Source organism: Labeo rohita, chromosome 10, assembly GCF_022985175.1.
Source record: "Labeo rohita strain BAU-BD-2019 chromosome 10, IGBB_LRoh.1.0, whole genome shotgun sequence".
Lineage (NCBI taxonomy): Eukaryota > Metazoa > Chordata > Actinopteri > Cypriniformes > Cyprinidae > Labeo > Labeo rohita.
Genome location: NC_066878.1, coordinates 116,888 through 132,500, shown reverse-complemented (window position 1 = coordinate 132,500; position 15,613 = coordinate 116,888). Strand labels below are relative to the sequence as shown.

At 33.2% G+C, this 15,613-nt stretch overlaps 1 protein-coding gene across 1 annotated transcript in view; it reads left to right on the top strand.

The window, feature by feature from the left end:
- Positions 1-15,613, top strand: part of fgfr1b (fibroblast growth factor receptor 1b) — a 30,657-nt gene that overhangs the window by 336 nt on the left and 14,708 nt on the right. The window contains 3 exon segments of the mRNA XM_051121486.1: positions 1-73; positions 6,940-7,136; positions 13,568-13,882. The exon segment at positions 1-73 is cut by the window's left edge and continues 336 nt beyond it. Coding sequence (XP_050977443.1) covers positions 6,992-7,136; positions 13,568-13,882 — 460 coding nt within the window. The 5' untranslated portion in view covers positions 1-73; positions 6,940-6,991.

The following is a 15,613-nucleotide window of genomic DNA, read 5'->3' as shown; positions in this document are numbered from 1 at the left end:
GCTTTACAAACCTAAATAACACCAACGAGAAGTGCATTTCAACGCAATCCAGTGCTCATAATAACATCCAAAGGTGAGTGTTTTTAATTTTAAGAAGCACCTCAACATTTTAATGTTAAATGTTATCTGTTGCGCGTAATGTTATTTTTTTATTAAGTATGTATCTTTGTATATTTCAAAGAAACTGTTGTTTTTTTGCAAAGACGAGTTTTCCAAGTTTTATGTAGAGTGTAGAATCAATACTTGGCTAAGTATTGTCATAGCCTAAATGACTGAGATACAGAGATATAGACCGATAGATAGCCTATATGTATAATTGTGCTTTTTAAAGTAAATCATTCTCATTTCCATTGTATTTGCACATTCATGAAGAGACAAACCTTGAATAGGTGCTCACAGCAGGAGTAGAATAAGAATGCTACATTGTGTTTCCTCTATTTGCATATCAATGAATATGAAAAGTGACCTATTTTGAGCTGTAAAACCCTAGGTGGCATTGTCTGTCCAGTGTTTATTATGGATGCATTGTGTTCCTTGAGGAAACAAACCTTTCCAGGGTGATCTGCTTCTGTGTTAATGATAAATCAGGGGTTTTGTGGTTTAATTGAGCTGATGTCCCTTGGCCGTCCTCTGTTAACGACTTTAGGGGGGAAAGATGCACTAGTGGAGTCATTCTTAGTCAAAAACGACTGAAACTGAGTCAGTCCCATACTCAAGATTTACGCTAATTTACCTTTAGGGCCACTTTCTGATCACAAGTGAACGTGTCAGCATCTCTGAGGATGACCACTTCATTCCACAAGCATTAATTTCAGAGATGATTCATAAATTAAACAGATATTTTTCAAAACCACAAACCCCTCCCTGAGTAACCCATCTTGACTTATTGTAGCACTTGTGCTGAGTTACAGCCGAATCTCATAGTCAGCCGTGTCAACTGGAGTCCATCCAAATTGAATGTGTAATATTGGATGCGCTGAAAGACGAGCTGCGTCCATACACCTGGTCAGAGCGTTGCTTATTCGCCCGCTGTGACTTATTCCTGCTGCTGGTTTCTTCCTGGTAATCTTCTCAGTGTTACTTTCAGCAAAACTGAATAGTACAAGCTTTTTTTTTCCCTCTGCAGCTGAGTTTTAGATATTCCATGATTCAGATTTTCTTAGTGTGTGAGGATATTTAACAACCTTTTTCCACTATAAACAACCTTTTTGTGTTAAAGTGTTTTTTTTTTATGGAGCATTGATGCCCACAAAGAACCTTTATTTTTAAGAGTGTATAACCACTAATGTCATTCCCATTTTTCAGAGTTTTTAGTGCGCATCTGGGATTGTGCAAAACAAAGCCAACGGAGGTGTGGATAGGAAGGCAAATGGTGAAATAATTCACTTGGATTTCCTTTCCTAATCTATGCAATTACAGGTGTAAAGCCTGATAACTACCCAGGCGGTTGAGAGTTGCTGCGGGTTGGAGGGGGTCCTGGGATGGATTGCATGACTATCTCCCAAAACAAACACTGAGTTGAGGAATGTCATGCATGGATGCAGCAGCATAGTAATTAAGGGTCCGGACTCTGGACTCTCAGGGGGGTAGGGAACACAGCAAAACCCCAACCTTTAATTATCACAATGGGCTTTTCAAATGCTCCTCTTGCATTACTGTGGGGAATTCTGAAAGGAAGGCTGGTTTCAATGCCATTTTGGTGGCAATAGTTGAGTTGAAATTCTTTCGTTTGCATTTATCCATTTAGAGGATGCTTTTGTCCAAAGCAGCTTGCAAAGGAGAATAGTACAAGTATGTGCAATTACTCTAAGGTTATTTAAGGCCAAATATGAATTTTTTATATTTGTTAATCTTTGGATGCAATGTTTTTAATATAATATTTTTGATTGTTTTCATTAGAGATAATGAGAGTATGTTGTAAAAATGAATTTTCAAAATTGTAAATAAAACAAACATTATTTGAGTATGTTTTACAATTTATATAGAAGCCTGTTTCCGTAACTGAAAAAAAAAAATAAGGTTATTGCGATTATTATTATTATTATTATTATTATTATTATTATTATTTATTTTTTATTTTTTTCCCCATAATTGCATGATATAAACTATCAATTGCGAGTTATAAAGTCCAATTCAGAAGGGGGAAAAAGACTGATATGTTCTCAGAATTGCACAATTCTGAGAAATAAAGTCAGAATTGCAAGTTTATTTCTCAGAATTGTGAGTTTATGTAAAAAAAAAAAAATCAGAATTGTGAGATATAAACTCGCAATTATGAGAAAAAAAGAGCATTTTTGACTTTATTTCTCAGAATTTAGAGTTTATGTCGGAAAAGTCAAAAATTGCAAGTGTATCATGCAATTCTGATTAAATAAAGGCCAGATATAAACTTGCAAATACAAAAAAAAAAAAAAAAAAAGTGAGTTTGTGACTTTATTTTGTGACTTTATTTCTCAGAATTGTCAGAAAAAAAAATCAGAATTATGAGTTTGTATCACGCAATTCTCATTAAAAAGTCAGAATTGTGAGATGTAAACTTGCAATTGTGAGAAAAAATGTCAAAATTGTGAGTTTAGGTCTCACAGTTCTGACTTTATTTCTTAGAATTGCAAGTTTATCTCAGAATTGCGAGTTTATGTTGCAAAAAGTCAGAATTTGAAAAAAAGTTTGTATTGCACAATTCTGATTAAAAAAAAGTCAGAATTGTGACATGTAAACTTGCAATTGCGGGAAAAAGTGAGTTTGTCTCACAAATCTGACTTTAATTCTCAGAATTGAGAAATAAAGTCAGAACAATGAGTTTGTATTACACAATTCTGATTAAATTTTTTTTTTATTTCAGAATTGCAAATTTATCTCAAAGTCAGAATTGCAAGTTTGTATCATGCAGTTCTGATGTCAAAAAAAAGTCAGATTTGTGTGATTTTTAAAGTCACAATTACCTTTTTTATTTTATTTAGTGGCAGAAACAGGCCTCCATAAATGTCTGAGTGAAAGTTGTTTCAAAGTATGTTTTCTGTTCTTGTAAGTCTAGTTTTTTCTAGTTTTTATTCTTTTATTTTTTTGTGGTGGGTAGCATTGGAAATTGCTTGTTTCCTGTATATCAATTTTTAAAATAGCACAAGCTAGCAAATGTGAGCACTATCAAACTTTTTTTTTTTCTTTCTCCAAAATCCATCAGACTGGTGGTAGGACTGTGTAACATGTTAGCTATTATCCCTCTATAACTTCACACTTCTTTTTTTTATATGGTTTCGTGACTGTTGTTGAAAAACACTTTTATAGCTCGTCTAATAACATTTCTTTAAATCTCGTCTGCGTGCCGCAGTTTCATGTGTGAAAACGTACCACAAATAACTCCACATTCTCATCAGTTTAAGAGATTCTTAAATTTTACTGCTTTGACACGGTTATGGACAGCGCCTGTGAGGTAAATGAACTGCGTTTATGGCCTTATCATAAACCCGCTGCACACCAGCATTTAGGATTTTTCATTCAGGGTCGCCACCCACTGCAGAACGACCGGCTCTTCATGTACTTGCCTTCAGATGAATTACTCTGGCATAAAACCGTCCGACAGCTCTCAGTAATGGACGGACATCCCTCGTTTATCATTCTAATGAGGTGATCACAATTAACAGAATGGGACTTTGCTCTACTTCTACTCCTCCGGATGAGAATGGATCATGCTTGAGTATTTTAAACGCACTTGCAACGAAGGTGCTAATCAACTTTATTTGCATTCACTAATACTCTAATTCCCCTCATTCTCAGTAATGAGAGCAAAACACATGGCACCAAACTGTGTTGTTTCAGATTGGAAATTGTGAGTAAAGTCGGAGGTGCGAGAGCAAATGGTTTTCAGTGCGATTATTGGAGGAGGGGGTACAAAAACAACCGCCAGATTACGGGGCTTTTGTTGGGTAACGTTTGGCAGGGATGGAGGCGTGACTGGGGTCCCGTGGAAAGCCAAGTGTCAAGTGGCGAGTCTTAGGGGGGCATAGCATTAACAGATGTGTTTCACACCACTGGGATGGCCTCTCCACACCTACTCAGGGGGGCAGCTGCTGTTGGGTGAGGGGTCGAGAGGTTTGGGGCCTCTATTTTCTTCATACTTGTGGGAAAACCTGTGTTTAAACTAGTTTTTGATTTGTGAGGTCTGTAGTCTGAAAGTTATAGCTTTTTCTTAGTTAAATTTGCATTTTATGTCAGGAAGCTGAGTTTTTAGGTTATTTATCAGTGTGTTTGTTTTATGAGTGGTGAATTGACGCATAAACAGTTGTCAGTGCTAATCAAACTTAATTAATATTTAAGAGGAATGAAGGAGCCTTAGAAGTCGAATTAGTGAGTACCAGATGGGCTTTATGGCTAGGTGACGTTGTTATTTCAGTAAATGAGAGGGGTCTGGTCTTTGTAAGCAGACTGTGAATGCTTTTGGGCTTATATTGTGGCTCTTTGATATAGTTATAAGTGGGAACTTACACCGCTGTTCAAAAGTGTGGGGCTGATAATTTTATTTTATTTTTTTAAATGAATAAAAAGTCTTTTATGTTCATAAAGGCTGAATTTCAATTTTACAATTTAAAATAACTGTTTTATGTTTGATTATATTTTAAGATGTAATTTATTCCTGTGATGCAAAGCTGAATTTTCAGCATCATTACTCCAGTCTTCAGCATCACATGATCCTTCAGAAATCATTCTAATATGTTGAATTGCTGCTCAAGAAACATTTATTGTTGTCAAGCTTCCTGCCCTCAAACTTTTGAACATTTTATCTTGCTTTAAATCCTTTAGTTTTTCCTACTTCTGTGATGTGATCAAGTAATTTTGTTTAAACTAAAAATCACAAAATTAAAAGTGAAGACTGCATATTAGAAGTTTATTTGATGCTTTATCTATGTATCTATTGTTTTCTAGCAAGTTTTATAGATATTTTCATTAACTGTGCACAAAATGCACAGCATTTGCATTTAAAACCTAATTAAGGCCAAACTAATTCGATTGTCATGATTTGTAATGGACACGCCCCCAAAATTTAAGTTTCTAAGTGGTATTGCAGTGTTGTTTATATGCGCTCAACTCATGAATATCATTCCAACTTGACTTGTATTTAGGGGTCGATCGATATGTGTTTTTCAGGGCCGATACCAATTATTACAGATCAAGTAGGCCGAGAACCGATATTGAGAACCGATATATATGTCAATATAAAAATGAAAATGAATGTCAAAATTAAGAATAACAAGGGCTCTGACAAAAGCTTTTTTTGTAATGCTTTTAAATTATTTTATCAGAAAATCGGGTTTGAAAATGACTAATATTGATAACCATAAAACTGCTTAATATCAGCAGCAATAATCGGTTGACCCTGACTTATTTCCATATTTAAACATATCAGGGGATCAAAATAAAGGTCCCAAAAGGAGGTTTTCACAGCTAGAAGAACCATTTTGGGTTCCTGAAATACCGATAACCATAGAAAAGCTTTAATCGGTCAACCCTTACTTGTTTCCTTATCTAAACATATCAGGGGATGAAAATAAATGTTTTAATTTTATCAGCAAATCGGTTTTAAAAATGACTGATACCGATAACCTTAAAAATTCTTAATATTGGTGCCGATAATCAGTTGACCCCTACTTATTTCCATATCTTAACATATCAGGGGATAAAAATAAAGGTTTTTCACAGCAATGCCATAGAAGAACCTTTTTTGGATTCCTGAAATAACCTTTCAGTGAACAGTTCCTAAAAGTACCAATTTTTATTATCTAAAAAACTCTTTTTCCACTATAAAAACTCTTTACTGCAATGAAAGGGTTCCATGGTTGTTATATTTATATATGTCTGGTGTAAAAATAAAAATTAATGTCAAAATTAAGAATAACGAGGGCTCTGACAAAAACGCTTTTATATAATTTTATCAGCAAATCGGTTTTAAAATTGACCAATACCAATTACCATAAAAATGCTCTCTCTTTAAAGTCTTTTGAATTATTTTATTGCCAAATCTGTTTTGAAAATCATACCAATAACCATAAAAATGCTTTATATCGGTGTCGATAATCGGGTCGACCCCTACTTATTTCCATATCTATGCATATCAGGCGATAAAAATTAGGTTCCCAAAAGGGAGTTTTCACAGCAATGCCATGAAAGAACCGTTTTGGGTTCCTGAAATGACCTTTAATCTAACAATTCTTAAAAGAACCATTTCTAGAATATTTGAATTATTTATAGAACTCTTTTCCACTATAAATAATCTTTTATAGAATGGAAAAGTTCCATGGATGTTATATGTTTGGTGTACAAATGAAAATGTATGTCCAAATTAAGAATAACAAGGACTCTGACAAGAAAAGTTTTAAGTGAATTTATCAGCAAATCGGTTTTGAAAATGACCGATACCGATAACCATTAAAATGTGTAATATCGGTGCTGATAATCGGTTGACCCCTACTTATTTCTATATCTGAACATAGCAGGGGATGAAAATAAAGGTTCCAAAAGGGGGGTTTAACAGCAATGCCATGGAAGAATTATTTTGGGTTCCTTTTAGTGAAAAATTCTTAAAAGAACCATTTCTAGAACATTTTAGAACTCTTTCCCACTATAAAGAATCTTTTATGGAATGGAAAAGTTCCAGGGATTTTAAAAGTTCATCATGGAACTATTGGTGCCAATAAAGAACCTTTATTTTAGCCAACCAGAAACCTCTAGCACACTATGCTCTTAAAAAATGTGTAATTTTCCACACCATTTTGTGTTGCCCAAAGAACCCTTCAGTGTACAGCTCTTAAAAGAACTGTCTTTTCTTGATGTGAAGAAATGTTTAATAATATGAAGAACCCTTTTCCAATGTAAAGAACCCTTATGTGCTTTTCCTTATTGCATCTATGTAAGACTAATTCCTGTACCTCTTTCACTTTTTGGCAGGTAGTTCTATGCTGCCGGTGTTGATGGGCCAGTGTTGCCCACAGCTGTGTGAATGAGCTGTCTCGGCCCATCCTCCTCGCCCAGCTGCCGTGGCATGGCTTCTCTCAGGATGATGAAGTCATGGCGTTTGCTTCTCCTGTGGGTTATTCTTGCTCAGCTCCCTTTGGCCCACTCACGTCCCGCAGTAACCGAACAAGGTAAGCTTTTCCTGTTCCCATGTCTGCTTCCAGGCCATTTGTAATCTGAGGTGGCGCAAATCGAAACAAATGGACGAGAGCAGCACATCTTTTACTTGCGTGATTTAGGCTGGAATACATTCATTTGATGTTTAGTTTACACTTGGCTCTACCTCACGCAGCAGCAGAGTTCTGGTCATGGCTCCGTTTTTGATGTGGAGTTAACTAGCGGAGCTGGAACTCATTAGGGTCTGATGTGCTGTAGGACTCCAGATGCTTTTCCTTTATGCATCCAAGGAGCTTTGGGGTCTTTTGCGCTTTCCTGAAACTTTAGAGGTTCAGATGGATCGTGGTGGAATGCGCAGCATTGTAAAGACTTAACATGCTAAAAGTCGTCTGAATACAATACAGACCGCTATTGTAATCAGAAAATGGATTTGAATCATTTATTAATTTAATCTGGAATGCTCACTAGCTGCTTTTGTCTTACTGTCTGGCTTTAATATATTGGTATTTCTTTTTTTTTTTTTTTCCCAAAATTATATGTCAGTATCTATATCTCTGTTCTTTTGGTATAGTTGTGATAATATTATAGTTTGTATTAAGATTTGTATTCATTTTTATTTAAAGACTTTATTTGGTTTTGTAGTTTTTATTTTTGAAAAATGATTATAGTCTTTATTACTTTTATTTCAGTTGTAGTTATTGTAGTACATCAATTTAAATAAAAAATGCAGCTTGCTGGGGAAAAAAAGTAATTTTATTTATATATATTTTTATTTTACTTCAGTTAACATTTATTTTATTTCAGTAAAAATTGTTTTATGTTTTCAGTTGATTGTAGTTACCCATAATTTAAATAATTGTTTTTTATTGTATATAAAATAAACGTAATAAAATTATTTTTTTAAAATTTCAAGTAATGAAAATTGTTTTATGGTTTTAGTCAACTAACCCATAATTTAAATAATTTATTTTTCATTGTAAGTGATAATAAAATTATTTTTTTTAACAATTTTATTTTAAGTAATGAAAAATGTTTTATGGTTTTAGTTAACTCTAATAACCCATAATATATATATATTTTAATGTTAAATATATAAAATTATTTTTTAAAATATTTTATATATATATATATATAATTTTTTTTTTTCCATTTTATTTCATGTAATGTAAATTGTTTTATGGTTTTTGATACCTGTAATAACACATAATGTAAATAATTTATTTTTTTTATTTTAAATGAAATAAAATGCAATAAAATAAGTTTAATTTTGAGTTGAGTTCATTTTATTTCAAGTAATGAAAATTGTTTTATGGTTGTGGTTACCTGAAATAAGCCATAATTTAAATTATTTATTTATTTATTTTAAGTAAGTAAAATAAAATGTAATGAAATTAGTGTATTTTATTTCAAGTGATGAAAATTGTTTTATGGTTTTAGTTTCCTGTAATAAATCATAATAATTTTTTATTTATTTATTTATTTATTTTAGGTAAAATAAAAGGTAATAAAATGAGTTTTTAAATTTTTATTTCACGTAGTGAAAATTGTTTTATGGTTTTAGTTAACTGTAACTTATAATCTAAAATTTACATTTATTTTATGTAAAATGTAATACAATAATGTAATACAATAAATATATAATTTCAAATTTGTTTATGGGTGTAGTTAACTTTTAATTTGTTTATGGGTTTAGTTAACTGTTTTACATTTTTAAATGACCTTTATCATCATCTTGCTCACGTGAAGTCAGTCTTATAAACCCTAATTAGGTAATAAATCTTAAAATGAACATGCATTTTTCATAGTTTTATTTTTAATTTAGACAAAATTATTATTATCTTTTTGGCCTGAATTTTTATATTGATGCATCCTTATAGTTCATTGTTTTGAGTGGAATCAGTAAGTTTGATAATTTGCTTATAACTTTACTCTAAAGGCAGGAGTTCGAATTGTTGTGACAGCCTGACACCAACACACTTACACTACAGTCTCAATTGTCAACAGCCTAATTAATGATGCATGTTTACATACAAGTGGACATAGTGTTCATTCACAGTCGCTTAAGACTAATATGTTGTACACCGTGAACTGCGGAGCTCATCTACATGTGAAAACAGCCATCGTCCACATCCTGTTGCTGTATAAACTCTTGGTCCATTGTTTGTGAGCCTTGATCGAACTGTCTGTTTGCCTCCTTGCCTGAATTGACTTGTTGTAGTGACTCGGTGCCCGGCACTATTACTAGCCAGGCAGGAAATCCCAGCAGCAATCCATCCAGGCTATGACTTCCTCTACTGATTCCCAGCCAAGTCCAGAGCTTAGCACCGATCCTGGTCGATGCGGAGAGACGGACGGCTATAAGGATTCGAGACTTGTTTTATTGAAGCTTTAGTTCATTTAAAGGCTCGTAATGATCTGAAATGCAACGACTTTTAGGCTTTTAAAGATGTCGCGGATGAATAACGAGGTGATGACAGATGTTGTCCACTTTAGCATGGACTGACTGACCAAGACAAATGGGTCGGGCCTCCGCCTCCTTCTGAGAAAACACATTCTCTTCGCGTCTCCAAGAAGCCAGTCCGGAGCGGTCTGAATCCGAGCGCACAGATGTGCGTTGGTACGGCTCGCCGATGAAATCATGCTTGTGTTTTTGGGTCGGTCAGACTGGGAAGAATGACGTAGGAGCATATTCGTTTTGTTTTGTGGAAAATCTTCTGATTTAATTTAGTTAGATTATTTTCTAGCAGTCATAAACATTTTTTTTCCACAGAGCTTTTCTGTAAACAAAATGTGCTTCCAATTCCAAGGTTTCCCCATTTCGGCTGTTTAGGCGGTGTGCTCCTCCCCCTTGTTGGAATGGTTTGAATTTCTGCATGTTGAGGATCGAACATGATGCATTTTTACGTGCAAAAACCTTTTAGGTGAGGTGCAATAACTTTGTATCATATTCTGACTGTAGATTCGCCACATGAACCGTTTTGGAAGGAAGTGTGCATATGATTGCCTTGATTTTGAACTGTTTGAAAGCCCAAAAAAGGGGTCAGTGGTCTGTTCTGTTCATGGGACTGTGGAGAACAGAGGAAAAAAAAAAATAATACTTGCAAATAGTAACTAGTCATGCACTACCGTTCAAACCATTTGGCTCAGTAAAAATATTTTATTTATTTTTAACGAAATTAATCCATTTAATCAGCAAACATGCATTAAATAGCTAAAAAAAGTGAGAGTAAAGACAACTGTTTCAACACTGATGATAATAATATGTGTTTCTTACTCATCATATCAGCATATTAGAATGATTTCTGAAGGATCATGTGACATAGAAAACAGTTAATTTAAATAGTAATAATATTTCACAATATTACTAGCTTTTACTATTTTTGATCCAATAAATGCAGCCTTGATGAGCATAAGAAACGTTTTTTAAAAGTCAATTTTTATTTTAAAGTTTTAGTCTAGTTTGTGTTTATGTACTTTTTGCTAGTTTTTAAAAATGTCTATAGTTTTAATTAATTTAAATTTCCATTTTAGTTATTTTAGTACATCAATTTGAACCAAAACAGCAATTGGCAAAAATAAAATGAGTTATTTTATTTTATTTTTTTAAATTTATTATTAAAATGTATTTTTTTTCCTTTTTACTTTAAGTAATGATGATTGTAATAATATTTTACAAAATTACTGTTTTTACTATTTTTGATCTTTTTAAATTTAATTCTGTTAATTTCTGGCAACTAGCTAAAATAAAGAGTTTTTCAAATTTTTTTATTTCATTTTATTTTAAGTGATGAAAATTGTTTTATGCAATAACCTGTAATTAATTTTTTTTTTTTAAGTCAAATAAAATGTAATAAAAATGATTTATTTATTTATTTATTTATTTTAATTTTGAATTGCTGTTTATTTTAAGACTAGAGTGATGATGCTGAAAATTCAGCTTGGAATCACAGGAATAAATTACATTTTAAAATATATTAAATTAGAAAATAGTTATTTTAAATTGTAATAATGTTTTACTGTGTTTTGATCTCATAGATTCAGCCTTGGTAAGCGTAAAAGGGCTTCTTTTGAAAATCTTACCAACCCCAAACTCTTGACATGTCATCATCCTCCAAAACCATAAGTAAAAAAGTACTACCCAGACTACATTAAATACTAGTTCATTCGCTAAAACCATTGAATTTCAAAAGCAATTCAGAAACCAAACTCTTAATGTTGGATTTTGTTGGTTCTATAAATGGCAGGCTAATATTGATGTTTTTTATAGACATTTTTGTCCTTTCTTTTGCCGCTTAAAGTAAAACCACTGTCTATGAAAAATTTATAAACGCTAGCCTCTTCTAAAAATAACTTATCTGGATTTATTGCAACAATACTAACAGCCAGGCTTTTAATTTTAGTATAAAGGCATCAAAAGGCATGCTGGGAGTTGTCAGCCCTTTTAACTGCAGTTAAAAGTGCTGTTTTTCTTGTAAATGTGAGGTTTAGGGGTGCACGTCATGCTTCTGCTCTAGTAAGTGATGGGAATGATTGGAAATAAAGGGAATGGAAGGATATAGGATGAGACATCAGCCTCAACCTTTCTTGCTCGCCATGCTTTTTTGGTTAAATTGGGCTGAAGCGAAAGTTGATCCCAGCCCCCTCTCGTCCCGTTTCCCTGCCGGGATTAAGGGGCCTGTGATCCAGGAAATACCTCCACTTGGCTCAAGTGAGATCTCCATGACAACAAGCCGAGGAACCTGCTGTTACAGGCTCTTCTCCGTCTCTCCAAACGCACGCTCTTTCCCCCTTCCGTCTCTTACGGATCCGCTCGCATTGTCAGGAAACGCTGCGGAGGACAAAAGGGACGGATTAGTTTGTTTGACAATTAAGGTGACTTTAGGTTGGTGGGGGGTCTCTTTGAATGGGATGGCCGTATGTTGTGGCGTCAGGGTTTTTTTGGGCTTTTGTTGTGTATGTACTGAAACTCGGGCCTAAGTAGTGTAATGGGCCACTGGAGGTTAATCTTTAAACTGTTTCATTTTTTCTTAAGAACTTCCCCCTTTTTTGTGGAGGAAATATCGCATTTCTTGCTAGCAGGCTTGTGTTTTAGATTCGAAGTGTTGGAGTTGTGTGCAATATTGAATTTGTGGATGAATCTCTTCGTAAACATGCCTAGACCACATTATACCTCAAAAAAAAAAAAAAAAAACTAAACAAAACAAGAAATAATTATATTTATATTTTATAATTATATTTTGCTGCGGTTAAGAAAATAGACTATTAAGAGTATCCAGGTTTTGTACATTGCAACATTATTTGAGAAATAAGCACATTTTCCTCATCAAAATCTTATTCTCGTAATGTTCAGATATTTTACTTTTTTTTTTTTTTTTTTTTTTTTGTTCTCAAAGAGGGGACATTACATTCCTGTAATTCCTAAAATTGTTGTACAATATTTTATTATATATTATTATATTACATTATATTTTTAAAATTATTATTTATTTAATCATTAAATGTTTTACAACAAATATATCTTTTTGTATAAATAATTTATGATGTATTTATTTATGTATAAATAAGAAAAATCAATATCTAAAATCATTATCTAAACCCTTTTTCCACATTCCAGTCAAAAGAAATATTTTTTACATTACATTATTGTCATAATGTTATCAATCAAAAATATTAATGTATAAAGCTTAATATAATATTTATATGTAAATATAATATTTTAAGTATTATTCCTGTAATACCTAAAATTGGCATACAATGTTTTAATTCATTCATTCATTTATTTATGTTTGATGATTATTTCTATTTATTTTTTTATTGTCATTAATGATTTATTTTAAATCATTAAATGCTGTACAACAAATATATCTTACTGAATAAATACTTTACTAATGAAATATCTAAAATCATAATTTAAACCAATTTTTTCACATTCTAGTTAAAAGAGAGATTTTTTTTTTTTGCATTACTGTAATTAGAGTAATCATAATGTGCTTAATTGTCATAAATAATATTGTCATTCAAAAATATTAATGCTTAAGGCTTAATTTCCTATGTCCAAAATATAATAATTGTTTTCTATTATTTTAGGTTAAAATATGGCCAAATGTGATCTCGGCAGGTTTTGTCTGATTCACAAAATGTAGATGATTTTTCATATTAATTTCTTTTATATTCATCTTTGATTTTTTTTTTTTTTTTTTTTGGCCTTATTTTCTTTCTTTTGTTGGTGGTGGTCCTTTCATATTTGTATAGTTTCATTCATTCATTTTTTTTGTGTTTTTGAGTCATCACTTCCTTAGCTTTCTTTCCCCATGGTGCTTCACAAGCTCATCCCTCTTTTGTTAGTCAGCCCTTACCTTTAAGTTTTGCAGTATTTTTCACTTTTCTTTAGACGAGAGCCGTCTCTTGTCTCTCACTTTGTTTTGAAATGCCGATTTTGATCCAGTGCCCCATTTGCCAAACCATCGCTGGTCTTCTGTTCCACCACCAGTCCGAACAGAGGTGAAAATGGAGCTGTACACATTGTTCCCCGGGGAGCGTTTGGTGCTACAGTGCTTGGCTCAAGACGAGATCCCAGCCGTAGGCCTAGGGGTCATCTGGACTAAAGACCACGCTACAGTGCTGAATGGAGACCACATGCGGGTGAACGGGGGCCAGCTGGAGATCGGGTCAGTGGAGCTGACAGACTCAGGGCTTTACTCCTGCACTGTCCACAGCTTATTCGGCAACCACTCTGACTATTTCATCATTAACGTGACAGGTATGTCTTGTAGGACCTTAGAGAGGATGAGCTTGTGTTTTTTTCTTTTTGAAAAAACATTAATTTCTTCACAAATGACTGTGTATTTTTTCTAAACCCCCATTTGTGCTATGGACATGAATGATTTGTGGCTTGATTTCTGAGTTGTTCTGCTGCTTTTCTAAGCAAACGAACAAGAAAACAAGTGACAAAATGTCATTAACTACTATTAAAGGAGGAATCTGAACTGTATTTTGAGACCAGAAAATCATAGACTCTTTTGACCCTTTTTGCCACAAACAGGGTTGCCAGGTTTTTACTACAAAACCTATCCAATTGCTACTCAACTAGCCCAGTCGTATTTCGATGGAGGTCCTCCATTAAAAATCACATTCCAGTGGCTAAATATCACTATATTGGGGTCACTTCAACCCGCAGACATGGAAAAACCAGCAGCAACAGTGTTAAAGTTGCTCAGTTTTGCGGGACAACCAGTAACACTTGGCAACACGTCATGGCAACTTTACCTTACAAAAACTTGTTGAAATTGTTTAACTTATTTTGCTAAATTATGAGATTCAACTTTTTAAAGTCAGTTTAACATAAGTTGAAATGACCAAGTTGATTATGCTTTTTTTTTTTTTGTGCATTAGCTAAGTTTCTATTTACATTTTTTATGTACATTTTGTGATATTGTTTAAAAAATTATGGATGGAAATGCCAGAATGTGCATAAAATCTTAAAATGTGCATTAAAAACTTTTTTTTTTGTCTGATAAAAAAAATATGCATAAACTACATAATTACCTTAATGTACAGCATGTGATGTTCAGATATTGTACTTATTTATTTTTGTTGTGATTCTTATTGTTCTCAAAGAGGATCTTCATTCCTGTAATACCTAAAATACATGCAGTTTAAATGATTTATTCTTAAATATATCTTTTTTTTCAAATCATTTTTAATCAATTAAATGTAGTACAATAAATACTACACTGATGTAAAAATACTTTAAAATTTAAATGTCTAAAATCATTATTTAAATGTCTGTTTTTTCTTTTCACATTCCAGGTCAATAGTAATTTCAAAATTCTTAATTGACCCTTTGTAAAGACCCGCCCCCCCTTAGTTAATGTCGATACTTTTAGGGTTGCCAGGTCTGCAAAGGAAATTCCAACTTTTTTTTGCTCCATGGAAATGGCAGTCTGGTGGGTGGGTATTGGAGGGAAGGACCACTTTTAACCTGCAGACTAAAATACAACCTACAGCAACAGTGTAAAAGTAGCCTAAATATGCGGTAAGACCATGGATTTGGCAACACTGCGTTTGACACGTCATGTTCTCACACAGTGAAAAATACATCGCAGAACAAAGAGGAAACTGACAGCATGTCGACAGACAAGACAAAGCATGTTACATTAGGTCTCTGCTTTCAAATGTTATTTTTGTTAGATATTCAAAGAGTAAAAAACATTTTGTGGCTCTTTAATGTGTCGTGACAGATCGCTGTAGCGCCTCAGTACACAGCGGCAAGGGAACCGATCATCTTTTCATCTTATCTAGTTATAGCATGAATGAACATCAGAAGGTACCTTGTTTCAACCTCGGAAAGACGTAAATACAAGTACATTTTTTTAAGTTCAAATCCACAGACGTTAATCTACTCTTGGAAAAAACAGCAGATTTGGCATTATGTTTCACATGAACCATTGCAGCTATTGGCTAAAATGCTATTGGTTATTTATAAAAGGAG